At 29.0% G+C, this 13,702-nt stretch overlaps 1 protein-coding gene across 1 annotated transcript; it reads right to left on the minus strand.

Moving 5' to 3' along the window:
• Positions 1-10,947: 10,947 nt before the first annotated feature.
• Positions 10,948-13,168, minus strand: LOC132936628 (piggyBac transposable element-derived protein 3-like). The gene is made up of 2 exons (XM_061003382.1): positions 12,987-13,168; positions 10,948-12,913 (listed from the first exon to the last, which is right to left on the minus strand). The coding sequence occupies exons 1-2, from the start codon at positions 13,104-13,106 to the stop codon at positions 11,048-11,050; spliced, it is 1,986 nt and encodes a 661-aa protein (XP_060859365.1). The 5' UTR covers positions 13,107-13,168; the 3' UTR covers positions 10,948-11,047.
• Positions 13,169-13,702: the final 534 nt, after the last annotated feature.

The following is a 13,702-nucleotide window of genomic DNA, read 5'->3' on the forward strand; positions in this document are numbered from 1 at the left end:
ATTCATTCTATAAGTTTATTTAAGTATATAAGAGTATATTATTTATATATTACACTACCAGGTCAATGATAAATATGACTGGAATTCAAGGTAAAATGGATATATTTTAACGTACACAATTGAGCAAAAATCGGAGCAGACTATACCATTAGTATCTACCTAAAGCATAAGCAGAACTTAGTCACGAGAAGTTCAGGGTATTTGTTTTTGTTATAGTGTAAAGGAATAGCTTTACGTACTAATATAATATATATGTAGGTAATCGATTCACGTATTAGTGTATAAGTATTATTCTACTCGCAGAGGCAGTTCTCCTTGAGTTGTTATGGTGTCTTAGACGTAACCTCATAGTTAGAAACCACATTCTATTTTGGCAAGCTAATCAAGAGGAGCGGGCAACAACAAGTTATCATTACGAGGCAGTAGTTGCGAGAATAACAACTTATTGAACCAGCTACATCCACCTCAAGGACACCCTGTCCACGCTCAGGATCCATCAAAGGAACCGACGAAATATATAGGAGGGCTCGGAACACAGTAAAGACAGATGTACCTGGACCAGCAACGCAGAAGCGACTTCACGCCACTATCCATATACAGGACGACTACTACTACTACTATTACCACGACGATATTATACATTTCATTCTGTTATAATAAAAACATTGCATTTATTATTCTAATTTGACTACTATTATTTTCAAATCATCTACATAGTGAATCCCTGAAGGGGCAGCACGTAACACTGGCGCAGTGGACAGGGTGTTCTTGAGGTGGATGTAGCTGGTTCAATAAGTAGTTATTCTCGCAACCGCCGTCTCGTAATGATAACTTGTTGTTGCCCGCTCCTCTTGATTAGCTTGCCAAAATAGAATGTAGTTTCTAACTATGATGTTACGTCTAAGAGACCATAACAACTTAAGGAGAGCTGCCTCTGCGAGTAGAATAATACTTATACACTAATACGTGAATCGATTACCTACATATATAGTATATTAGTACGTAAAGCTATTCCTTTACAATAGTATATTGTACTTAAAATTGATGACAGACTTTTTGATTATAAATAATACCACACTAATATCCATAAAGTGTTGTTATGGACATATTATAGACACAATACAACTTATATTGTCTCCGTTTAATCATATTATGTGCTGCTGTTATTTTATTTTCAAAATTCGTTTTTCATTTGAAAATTAAATTTGTCTGTTGACTCGTATTTTTATTTTGCTGATGTTTACTCGTTTTTAAGACGTTAAAATGTTTAGTTGTTAGTGGACAAAAATAATGATTCATTACAATGAACAGTATACTTGTCAGAAGTTGACATTGTAAATACAAGACGTTATAGCTGACTTAATAATGATTGTTGTAATTTATAATTTAAAGAGTTTTAACTTTTAAATATATTATTAATTACCCGTGTATTCAATATGTTGCAGAACATTGAATTCGTAATTAAAAAGTGTCGATATTCCCGATGTCAGTCTCAACTTAATAAACTCTGCAAAACGTATCTCTGTAATTTATAATGTATACTTCGGTAAAATGAAGGAAAACTTTTCTAACTAATTCCCCGAAAGCTTAACTTAAGAACACTTAACGGACACTTATTGCGAATACTAAAGTCATCTTGTCTGAAACTTACCATCAACCTATAGAAACGTTTTTGCTTATAACTCATTAACCATATGACTTAGTGCTGAAAATTACTGTAAAAAGTACACAACGTTTACCATATAATTATGATCTCATTTTTATCTTCATATAGTCATCATTATAATATGATAAAATTAAGTTTGTTTATTGGTTCAAATAAAAGAAACAAAAATTCTGTGAGATTTCTCTGCTTTATATAAGTTTTCGTGTGAATGATTCAATATTGAGTAAGATACTATAATAGTAAAGTACAATGATAAATACTCTTATGTGAAAAAGGTTCTGAAGGGCGTATGATGTATATTTCTAAGGATATTGTATTACCTAAATAGTTATATAATATATTACTATAAAATAAATAGTATTTTGTTTTTCTATTAGTAATATTTGGGTAGATTAAACTAAATTTATTACTACCATTATACGTTTTTGAATTATAAAAAAAAATACAATAGATTTCTTCAAAAACTGGTTTTGTATAAACATTTACGTTTCTCCCATAGTTTGTTTTGTTCTTCGTGATTGATTTAAAATTACAGTTAACATATTTACTTAGGTTACATTTTATATCGGTAACCACTTTCAACGATTAAGATTGAAGCGATTTTACTCTTTCTAAATATGACGTCAGACACAAAAAAAACATATCAAAATAACACCAAAACATTCATAGTCCCGCTTAAAATTTAAAATTTATTCTACTGGCTGACTAACAATATATAATAATAATAATAATAATAATAACAACAATAATAATAATAATAATATCATCTTAAACCTATATTTCAATATACGTCGTTATAATAATATACGGTATTCAAAAAGGAATTAATTTCTAAAATAAAAAGGTACTGCCGCACTTTCGTTTACATTTACACACGTTATTTATATCCGTTTAACTCAAGAAGCACATAGACAACTGGTACATGGTATCGTTTAATAACATAATATTTATTATTTTTTTTCATTGAACTTACGCCCGGCAACAATGGCCATTATCTGTTTTGTCGTTTTATAGTGATGGAAACAGTTGGAACGGTTGGTTGAAACACGTTTTTAGGTTTAGCAGAATTTCAAGTTGGGCACCCGTAGGTTTTTGCCATGCCCGAGTTGGGGATTGCGGCATCTCTCTCCGGACACCACGACTTGACCGAAGAAAAATGCCACCCGTGGCCGGGTTCGAACCGTCGTAGGTGCGCGTCACAACCGACGCCTTAGTCCGATCGACCACTCCTAACCATAAAGTCGAAAACTATGTTTCAACGTTAGTGTTTAATGTAAAATAGATTCCAATAATCTATTTTAAATCTAAAATTAAAAACCATTATAAGACCTTAGTGAGGACCTGGCTTTTTATTTCTATTTTATTTTATGTTACATTAAATCAGATCAGTTGAATATTATTGCTTACCAGATATGACACTATCCGTTTAGAAACATTTAAATGTTTAGGGTTGTAACTAGTAAGTATTCAATTATTACTTTATGGAGATATACCTGCATACATATACGTATAACGAACAAGTACTAATAAATGAGATTTAAACACTATTAAACGCTGCAAACATAATCCGTTTTTGTTTTAAAATAAATTGATCAACTAATCATCACGTTATACTATACATATTGAACGAAATTCTTCAAAGATTTGGAGCTTAGTTTGTTCCAAGTGGGTATTCATCAAATTAGCAATCAAAATTAAATTTGTTTATGTGATGGAATAATATTTGGCTTTTTCATTTTACACTGTTAGTACAATTTTATGTAAATCTTGTGTTTACGATTATTTTAACGAGAATAAATTAAATATGAAAAATGCGTTAAACGTGTTGGTAATCCGCAAGAATATTTTCCTTGTCACTTTTAGTCTGAAAAAAAGGGAGTATTGCTTTATTATTTGTTTTCCGACAATAAATATTCAAATTTCAATTTATGTTTTTATATATTTTAGAACAGCGTTGAGTATTCAAATATGTACAAGGAAAACCGAGAATAATTTTTAACGTTAATCTGATAATGTTTCTAGTGCAATAACAACGTCTAGACCTTAGTCATAATTCATAATTGTATACACTGACTCCACGCGTATCCAACGGAAACAAAGGTAGCAGGTGCAGTATGAAAAGAATCGTTAATTCACATTATATTATGCGTATAATATGTAGGTACAACAACTATTATACAAGTCGTTATAGTCAGTATACACTTAATATCCATATTGCAGTAAACGCTGTTGGTATAGATATTTTCTTCACGTTGTCACTAGGTCATAGGAGTTTGTACATTAAAGTGTCTGTATTTACGTTATACTATAATAATATGAATGATGAAAAATATAAACTTTGAAAAGTTTTGTTAAAAATATATCCACCGAAAGATCAGCAATCTCCATACAAAAGTTAGAGATTATGTATTCAACACACGGTACAAGATTTAACAGAAAAAACATTGATTATAGAATATGTGTTCAATATTTTAAGATTTGGAGATAAGATTTTACTTTAACATTTCTGTGTAACTTTCCCTAAAAGCACACATTGTTGTGAAATCAATAGTTCTAATATTACGCTCAAAGTATGCAACTACACACGGTTATGTAAACATTTAGTTTTTATAAATTTAAAACACAATGCTCCATATAATATAATAATAGTATTATATATAATTTGAACAAAATAACAGTCTACCTTCCATCAGAAAAACAATTTTGGTTTAATTTAACTATTTCTATTATTAATATTTTTTTTTTTACTATCAAATACTATACAAGAATTAATTGAATTGGAGAAGTGATTTCTTGAATATGCTATTTAATTTATCGTCAAAACATATTATACTCAGTTTTTTATTTATAATTACTTTACATCAACGTCGTGTTTATTAAAAGAGTTTAGAAAGATAATATATTTTCCACTGAACTTTCCAAACTATAAAATGGACGTATTTGACTACGTTTTTTGTTTTGTTTTTATTATTATTGAAGAGAGATAGTGAGATAACTTTTTTATGCATTCGGTTTTTTTTTCAAATGTCTTTGTAATTTTGTTGAAAAAAATACTTTATTCAAAAATCGATCGTTATAAGTACTTAAGAAAAGTTTTTTTCTTTTCAACCGCCCCAATACGTCTCCAGTGCATATATATCTCAAAAAGTTACGCCGGAAACAATTAATTTGACAAAAAAAAATTTGATTTATTTTCATTTTCAAGTATCCTATTTATGTCGTTAATAGATTCCTATCTTTATGTGATCAGAATCCAAACCAATGAGGTACTGTAATATTATAAACTATAACGACACGATGATTAATAAAAATATTAATTAATGTTATAGTTTTCAAGCTAATACTGTCATAAAATAATATTCTAATAAATCACTGTAATATTATCACTCTTTTACTATATTTGTTTTTCGCCTAGTTAAGACTTCTGGCAATAAATTAACGTAGTTTTGTTTAGTCACAATGGATATAACACAAAAATAGCACTAACAGAGGTGTTAGAAATTAAATAAATAGTGTATAGACTGTGTATCATAGTGTTATGTTTGTTGATTTGAAATAAACATAGCATTGTACTTTGCACGCACGAAATTCATGCAAACATGCATTCGCTAACAGGTTATTTTACGTTGTGGTTTCCATTCCTCTCGGATTTAGAAATAATTCACTCCTCCACGACGTGTTATCTAAATAATTCTTATAATTAGTTTGCTTGGTTTCTTCTTGTATAACACACAGTTCGCACATTGATAATATTTCGTTGACGGGATAATATGATATATCGTTAACGAGGCAGTGCGGTCGAATCCTGTATCTGTGCCTCCGTGCGGCTGGTTAGCTCGCAGCGGGATATATTATGGTGTATAATAATAAACCCGAAAATGCGTCTCTCGCATAAATAACAAAGTTATTAAATTAATAATTTTTGATACATAAAAACCGAGCGTTTAATTAAATTCGTTAAAAATATAGTTACACTCAAATTCAACCGTCCACGGCCGTCCCGATTTTATGCTCTATGCCACGTTTTACAATTTTTATTCGATCACACATCATTATGAATTTAGTTTTTCATCACATGATAGTATATTTTTTCAATAATTGCACACGTACTACCAGGTTACATACGGTATTGCAATGTAATAATATGCATTTACAAATAAAATTGTTTTGGTTTTATACATAGGTATTGTTAAATAATGGTATTCAAGCTACATCTGTGTATGATAATTATTATAACTTTAAGACCTAAAGTTTTAAAATTGAATACAAGATCTCACATAATTTTCCCTTAAAGGAATTATTTAAAATATTGAAATAACATTGAGACAGGGTTTTTTTATAAGTGTTTAAATTCCCAATGTTGACAACGTTTGACAAAAATTTAAAAACATTATTTTGTAGTAAAAATTAATAAAATTTAAAGACAATATTCCGTATGTCTAGTCGGTCCAGCCTCTTCTGGAGCTGTCTCGATCCCTCTTTTTCCTGTTTAAAAGGCATTATTACCACTACAATGCGGTAGAATATATCTGTATGTGTCTGCCACGTAAGTTCAAATATCTAAAAAATTGGATATTTAAATGAAACGAAAAATCATTTTAGTTATTTAGTTTTAATTTAAAACGTATTACTTACAAGAACTTGATTCTTCTACAAAGTACAAATATTTGTATTTTCTTAATGCAATTTTCAAAATATTTGGATTAATTTTATTCCCATTTATTCTACGAAGCTATTTATATCGTTCTACGGTACTTCGGTATTGATTTATAAGTTAATAACAGCAGCTCGTGTAGTTGTGTTTTATTCAGATATGAAATAATATTATAACAAAATTCATATTTCTGTTTTATTCAAAGCATATAACTAATTGAAAATAACAAATAGAAAAATAAACATAAAATAAATTATTCTTAGAAATATTTGTGGACAGACAATTTCCGCTCTGAACAGTTTTTCGTAACAATAAATTAAAACTAAATCAAATTTAACTCATTCATTCCAGTAACCTATTCAGTGGCGAAACGAGTACCTAAATATTATACATTTAGGCAGTCTTGTATAAGATACTTTTTAATAGTATTTAATTATTACAGATACAGATACGTTTTTTGATAAGTATTTAAATTATCAGTAAAAAGTGTTTGAGTGCAATTTTCAAATTTTTTATAAATACATTTTTTTCCATTATAAATATTATCCAACTGCAGAACTGATTTGTATGTTATACGTTAATTGTATAGAGTATTTTACACCTTATAATTTAGTGTAACTATACAAATATACTCATCTGATTTTTTGTCGATGTATTAAAATATTGTCGGTTGATTATAATTTACAGGAAAAAAATTTAAAAAATGAATACTCTTATATTTTTTGATGTGATGGAAATAAAAAATGAAAATAGAAAATATATATATTAAATCGAATAAAGTATTTGAAAATATTATTAAAAAATATTTTATTTTAAATACAGATACTTTGAAAAACTATTTTAAATACTTTTTTCAAACAATTTTTAAAAACTTTTTAAAATACGTATTTGAATACTTTTACTCATGTAATTTACAAGACTGCACGTAGGTATAATAATATATTGTTTTTGTTTAGATCAATATTATTTGTCATAAACTCTTAGGTTGGCACTTTTAATTGAATATAAACTTTCTATCGGGATGGATGTACATACATTAGCTTGCATTATTATTTTAAAGGTGCACTATAAAAGTGACTCTTTATGTCTCCTTTGTGATGTTACACAGTTTAATATTATTTTGTGTCCTTCATGAACCGTGGCCGAGTGCAGTTGATAATATGTAAATTGTTCTACTATCAATTAATGTGACATAGAGGGATTTACCCTATAAATCGTAATATATAGGTACGCGAGATATATGATACGACGTAGTTACGACTTTGGATTATATTATGGTTCACACTTCATACGTGTATTTCAGACTTCTAGTACTACTCTGTACAGTACATAATATTCATTAATTTTTAAACAAATCATAAAACCAAATAATGCAATATTTGTATCGTTACACTATACTATACTAGTAATAGTCATATCATGATATGTGTTCTATATCCGCTGCATTCTATATTATGATCATCCACATATAACACATTACTATTAATATAAGTAATGTAGGTATCAACGCCATTTACAAAATATATCACATTGCACCATTGATAGAGACCCGCAAGTTTATAGAAAATGTATGTTAAAATATATGTTATTTATTTATCTAAAATTAAATTATAATTAAATAGAAAAATCATAATTAATTATACAAAAATAATTATGTTTATTATATCCAATGAATTCGTTTATAAAACACCTATTGCTCAAAGATTAAAAAATTTTCAAGGACGAAATATTATTTTTTTTACAAATATTCATACTATTATATTATTATACTATTATTATAATATCTAAAATATGATAATAAGTAGATCGAACGAACCCTATTATAACATTAAATTGTATATTCGGTACGTGGCGTTGAACCGAATGGATAACTCTTGTGCACATAATATAATGTTATAAAAGATTGTTGTTGGTATTATATTACTATTATTACTATAGTAATGTGAGAAAAGAAAGTCGGCAACGCACGCCAAAGACGTTATACTAATGCTATAAAACGGAAGTCTATTATATTGTTAAAAAATATATGTGTTGACAACGTAGAAAACCCATATTAACCCACAAACGAAGTTTCCCGATTATGTTATTTGTATATAAAAATAGTTAATATTTCACTTTGTTTGTCCTTGTAAGTGTGTAACCTAACTTGTGTTATTATTTATCCTCATTCACTTCAAGACTTTAAAACTTAAAAACACAACATCTAAAATGTTTTACTAATTAACTACCTATTTATTTTTTAAAGTAAAAACAAAAATCTTAACTTTGAGTTTATGTTTAACAAATATGTAAAATCGTGACCATACAATATGTAATAAATAACTATAAATAACTGAAATTTAGTCAAAATATTTTGAAAATGTATTGATGTATATAAAATGATAATACAAATTTAAGGTATAAATTTAAAATATCTACGGTCATTAGTTCTTTAGTTACACCAAACCAATTAAATGGATTTTGTCATAAATTGGTTTTAGAGTAAAATCCCCGTTTTTTTTTAATTGTTTTTTTATTTTCCCCGACACTTTTGAAAACTTCTGGGATTTTTTTCTTTTGACTTCTTTAAAGTACCAACTAGATTCACTTTCCCACCAGAAAAAATCCTGAAGTTGAAAATGGACACATTAAATCAACTATTTATCGTGTACACGTACACACTAATCATTGTAAAATAAAAACATTCATCACTCCGCTCAGAATATAAAACATTGATTGGTGAAAATAAGTTATACTATATTGGGGGTAAGGGGGGGGGGCGTGACATCTTGTATCTACATGGTACATGTACACAGTCTCACGAGTAAAAAAAATCGTGATAATAACAATATCACACATGGGAATGGCAGTTGTAGGACGACGGTATAACACGCACACTTCGATACGATACCGGTGAGGTAATCATTAAAAATAAAAAAACTTTGTCGATTAATAATGTAAATTTTATAATAATAAAACAAAGCGCATTTAATAACAATGTGTGTTTTTTAAACAAAATTAAAAAAATATATAAAATATAATTCCTTTGAGACACCTGTTCAGTATAATAATATAATATAAAATTTATATAAATCATATAAAATAACAATAATGTCCTAAATAAAACGCTATTATAATATTATTATCATACCGATGTAGTTAAACGGTGTTGATTTAAACGCAGTGGTGATTGATATCGAAATAATATTATTATATTGCACGAAAACTTTGGTTTACGGGGCAGTTCAGCCACGAAAAATCCCATGCTACTAAACACGTCATGCTGAGTTTGCAGAGAGGACTTAGATACGATATTGTATTATAGACGACACGGAGATTAACCACCCGTTGTCGCTCAGCTGGTGGTATCATATTGTACTTGTACGTATACGTATAGTACAGACCCAGAGTGGCAAACTTTGCTTTATTTTACAGACTTACTGAAAAATTATTTTAATATTATATTTAATAACCAGTAATATTACGTTTAATATGAGATAGTTAAAAAGATATTTAAAAATATTATATCTATTTTATTTTTTAAGTCAAATATTATAACTTATGAGTAACTGAAATTCTACCCGTGGGCCAAACAAAATATTTTATAATATAAATGCATAAACAAAATATATAAAATAATGTGTTTGTTTTCTGAAAACAACTCAGTGAAACGACGGAAGGGATGTCTCCTTAAACTCGATTGTTACCATAGACTTGCGTTGATCATTCCTTGTATTATAAAGTGCCGCTATTACGGGTGGATATAAAATAATAAGAACGACTTCCGTCACTGTTTCCGAGATCATTATACAGAAAACATCAATAAATTATAAAACACATAATAAAACCATCGGTGCTTCACATTGACGTGCATATCATGTAATGTCCGCGTGGGGTGTGTACAAGGTGCGGTGCGTAACAGTGGCGGAAAATAATAATGACTTACGTTATCACAGGGACTAAGCCTCTCGAGTATGTTTAAATTATTTAAATTGTATATTATAAAAGCTTTGGCGCCGGTTTTTACGTCACTTTTCCAATAGGAATGTTTGCTATCAGGGAGTCATATATTTTTACGAGAGGCCGGAAAACGGATGCACTGCCTCGGTGTACCTATATTGCCGAACCATAACGCCGTGTTATCAAGGTTTTATTATTACCTACTGAAATGTTTAGAAACCTGAACACGGCGGATACACATAATATTATCTACTTGTTATACGGTTTGTCATGACGTAATGTACCCTATATTATCAGGTATTACATTTACGCAACACTACTATGGCATAGTCCAGCCAACGTTGTAATCGCAGTGCCGACTTTTACGAATAAAACATTACTATTATTACCATTATTATTAACCCTTCACTGCATGATTTTTTATTAAATAATAAAAAAAATGTTTTTTAATAGATTACAACCTGTAGAATCCATTAAAATTATTAAAAAAATTCAGTTATAAAATGTAAGTACTCAATTTGACTCAATTTTGAAAAATGCATGTGTGCACTTCTATGCACTATCGACAAACAATAATTATTACGTCTCAAATATTGAAATGCATGTATGCACTTCTATGCGTCATTAGTATATCATGTAATTTTAAAATTTATATAATATTTATTGATGAAAAGCAATATTATAAAATGAAATTATAAATAAGTACATGATTATATTTTTTGAATACAAATTAAATTAAAAAAAAAAAAAAAAATCTAAAATAATAATAAAAAATAAAACAAATTCAGTTAGGTATAATGAAATAAATCGAAGCAATTTCTTTCTTTATTACAACATAAAAAAACATCGCATTTAGTACACTTAGCGAATGATTGAAATTTACATTTTGGTAGTTTACATACTCGTCGAATTTTCTCAAATTGTATTCTGTGTTGATGCCCATCCAAACGTAAATGGGTTGATGGAATAATTGCAGTTGGTGTCCTTTTTTTTCTTTTTTCAAGCTTCTCCAGCATTTGTTTTTCCAACGATTCCTTTGTTTTTCTGCCTTTTTTTTTTATTTCCATTTCTGTTTGACAAAGTTCCACAGCTAATTGCTCTCGAAATTGAGCTAGTTTCATTGGTTTTTTTGTAACTTTTTTATACAAAATCCACGCGTTTACAATCGACATATCAACCAAATGGTAAAAAATTTTCATGTACCATTTCTTAGACCTCATTATTATTCTATAGCGCCCAATCATAGAATCCATAAGGTCAACCCCACCCATATGTTTATTGTAAACTTCAATGATTTTCGGCCTAGGTACAATAACGGTGGTCTTTTTTTTTTTGTCAAATCTACTCACTACATTTTTTTCGAGTTCACCTACAAAAGTTGAGGATACGTGTACTACCTTGTTGTCTTTCCATGCAACAGCTGAAATAGGGACATCTTCAACCACTGTGAAACACTCTTCAGAATATCCGCGATCTTTTTTCATCAATAAACGATCATCTGTCAAACAGACGTTTGGAAAACGATTACGTCTAAATGTGCCAACTGTGTGAATGCCTTTTTTTTCTAGATATATCATAACTGGTAATGAGGTGTAGTAATTATCGAAAAATAACTTATGGTGCACATTTTCCGGTACCATTCTAGTCATTCTCACAACAATGTTGCCTGTAGCTCCAAAATCTGGTTCATTGTGTATAATTCGTTCGTCTTCCTTATTTTCATTTCCCGTGTAAATTTCAAAGTTATAACCGTAGCCAGAAACACCACATAAAACAAATAATTTGTACCCCCATTTATGAGGCTTCAGAGGGAGATACTGTTTGAGATATGATACAGCTTTAGTTGGACACAATTGCTCATCTAATGATAAGTTTTCTTCGATAGGTACAGAGCTAAACTTTTTATTGAGTGTGTCAATAAGTGGCCGAACTTTAAAAACCCTGTCACGATTTGGATTATCTCTAGGTAAATCTAAAGTGTTGTCGTTAAAATGCATATACCGCCTAATATTTTCAAACACATTTACACTCATGCAATTTCTTATTATTTTATTATGAGTATTTTCTGACCAATATGACCTCGTATTTGGTAGATGGACGATTGACATCATTGTAATTATGCCCAAAAAATGTCGTACGTCGTTTATCGTTATTTTATTTGGTTTTTCGGGATTTTGTTGAGTACTATAAAGTGTAGACTGTTCGGCAATATGTGCTAATAATTCGTTATCAAAAAAATAAGAAAAAAATTCTTTAGGTGATTTCATTTCTTTTATTTCGTCAGGCATTGGCTTTTCCCCAAAAAATTTTATAAACTCGATATTCTGTGAAAAATTTCCTTTTCTCCAAATCGGGTCCAACTTTTTTATTTTTGGTATATTTTTTGTTTTAGAATTATTAGAAGCAATTAGTTTTCTTGTGGATCTACGGTTTCTACTTATAGGTATTTGTGAAACAAATGACGAAGATGGTGAAACAGATTCTGTTGGCAAAGATTGTACATCTGATGGAATTTGAATGACAATAGGGGATTGTGACGTTGAAGAACCGAAATTAGTTATATTTTCTTCAGAAAAATACACGGGATAATTCAGTATATTATCAGCATCGTCTATAGTTTCATTTAAAATGCGGTCGTCATTTTCAAATAATTCCTAATTATAAAATAAAAAATCCTAAATATAATAAAATACTAATACCTCATAAAAATAATTATAAGTAACTTACGGGCAATTCAAAATTTTCGTCATCACTTAGACCAATATCAGCAAACTCATCGTCGCTTTCAATAGGTATACTTAAAATTCGTTGAATTTCTGATTCATTATTCACTAAATTATCACACATTTTGATTTTTTAAATAATAAATAATTCGAAAAAATACTTCCATAAAAATATAAAAATCGACGGAGTCGGGAGTAGTAATAACACTAATAACTGTTGGTACCTATATTGCATGGAAGTGCACCAATGCATTAGAACAAAATACGTAATTTTACAGTATTCAATATAAAATTATTATCTTGGTATTTGTATAATCATAAATAATAATAGATATGAAGTATGATGATATTTTTTTGGATTTCCCATCGATTTTATTTTCGTCACAACACACATTACAACATTGACTGATAACGGATATTTCATAACGTTACTCGGTGGATTTTATTTTAGGTATATGGAATACGTGATACACTCTAGCGGTGAAATTCAATTCTAAACTGCTTTATCATATTATAGATTTTATTTATCAATATAATGATTATCAATAAAAATCATATTACGCTTACTATAACCATTGAAACAACGCAGTGCACCAGTGCCCTTGCATGCAGTGAAGGGTTAAACATCCATTTTGAAGATACAAGCCACACATAATATACTTAAACACTAAGTACAAGCTGTTAGTTAACAATATAACAATATTATATAATATATAATTG

The sequence above is a fragment of the Metopolophium dirhodum genome, chromosome 1 (genome assembly GCF_019925205.1).
Source record: "Metopolophium dirhodum isolate CAU chromosome 1, ASM1992520v1, whole genome shotgun sequence".
Taxonomy (NCBI): domain Eukaryota; kingdom Metazoa; phylum Arthropoda; class Insecta; order Hemiptera; family Aphididae; genus Metopolophium; species Metopolophium dirhodum.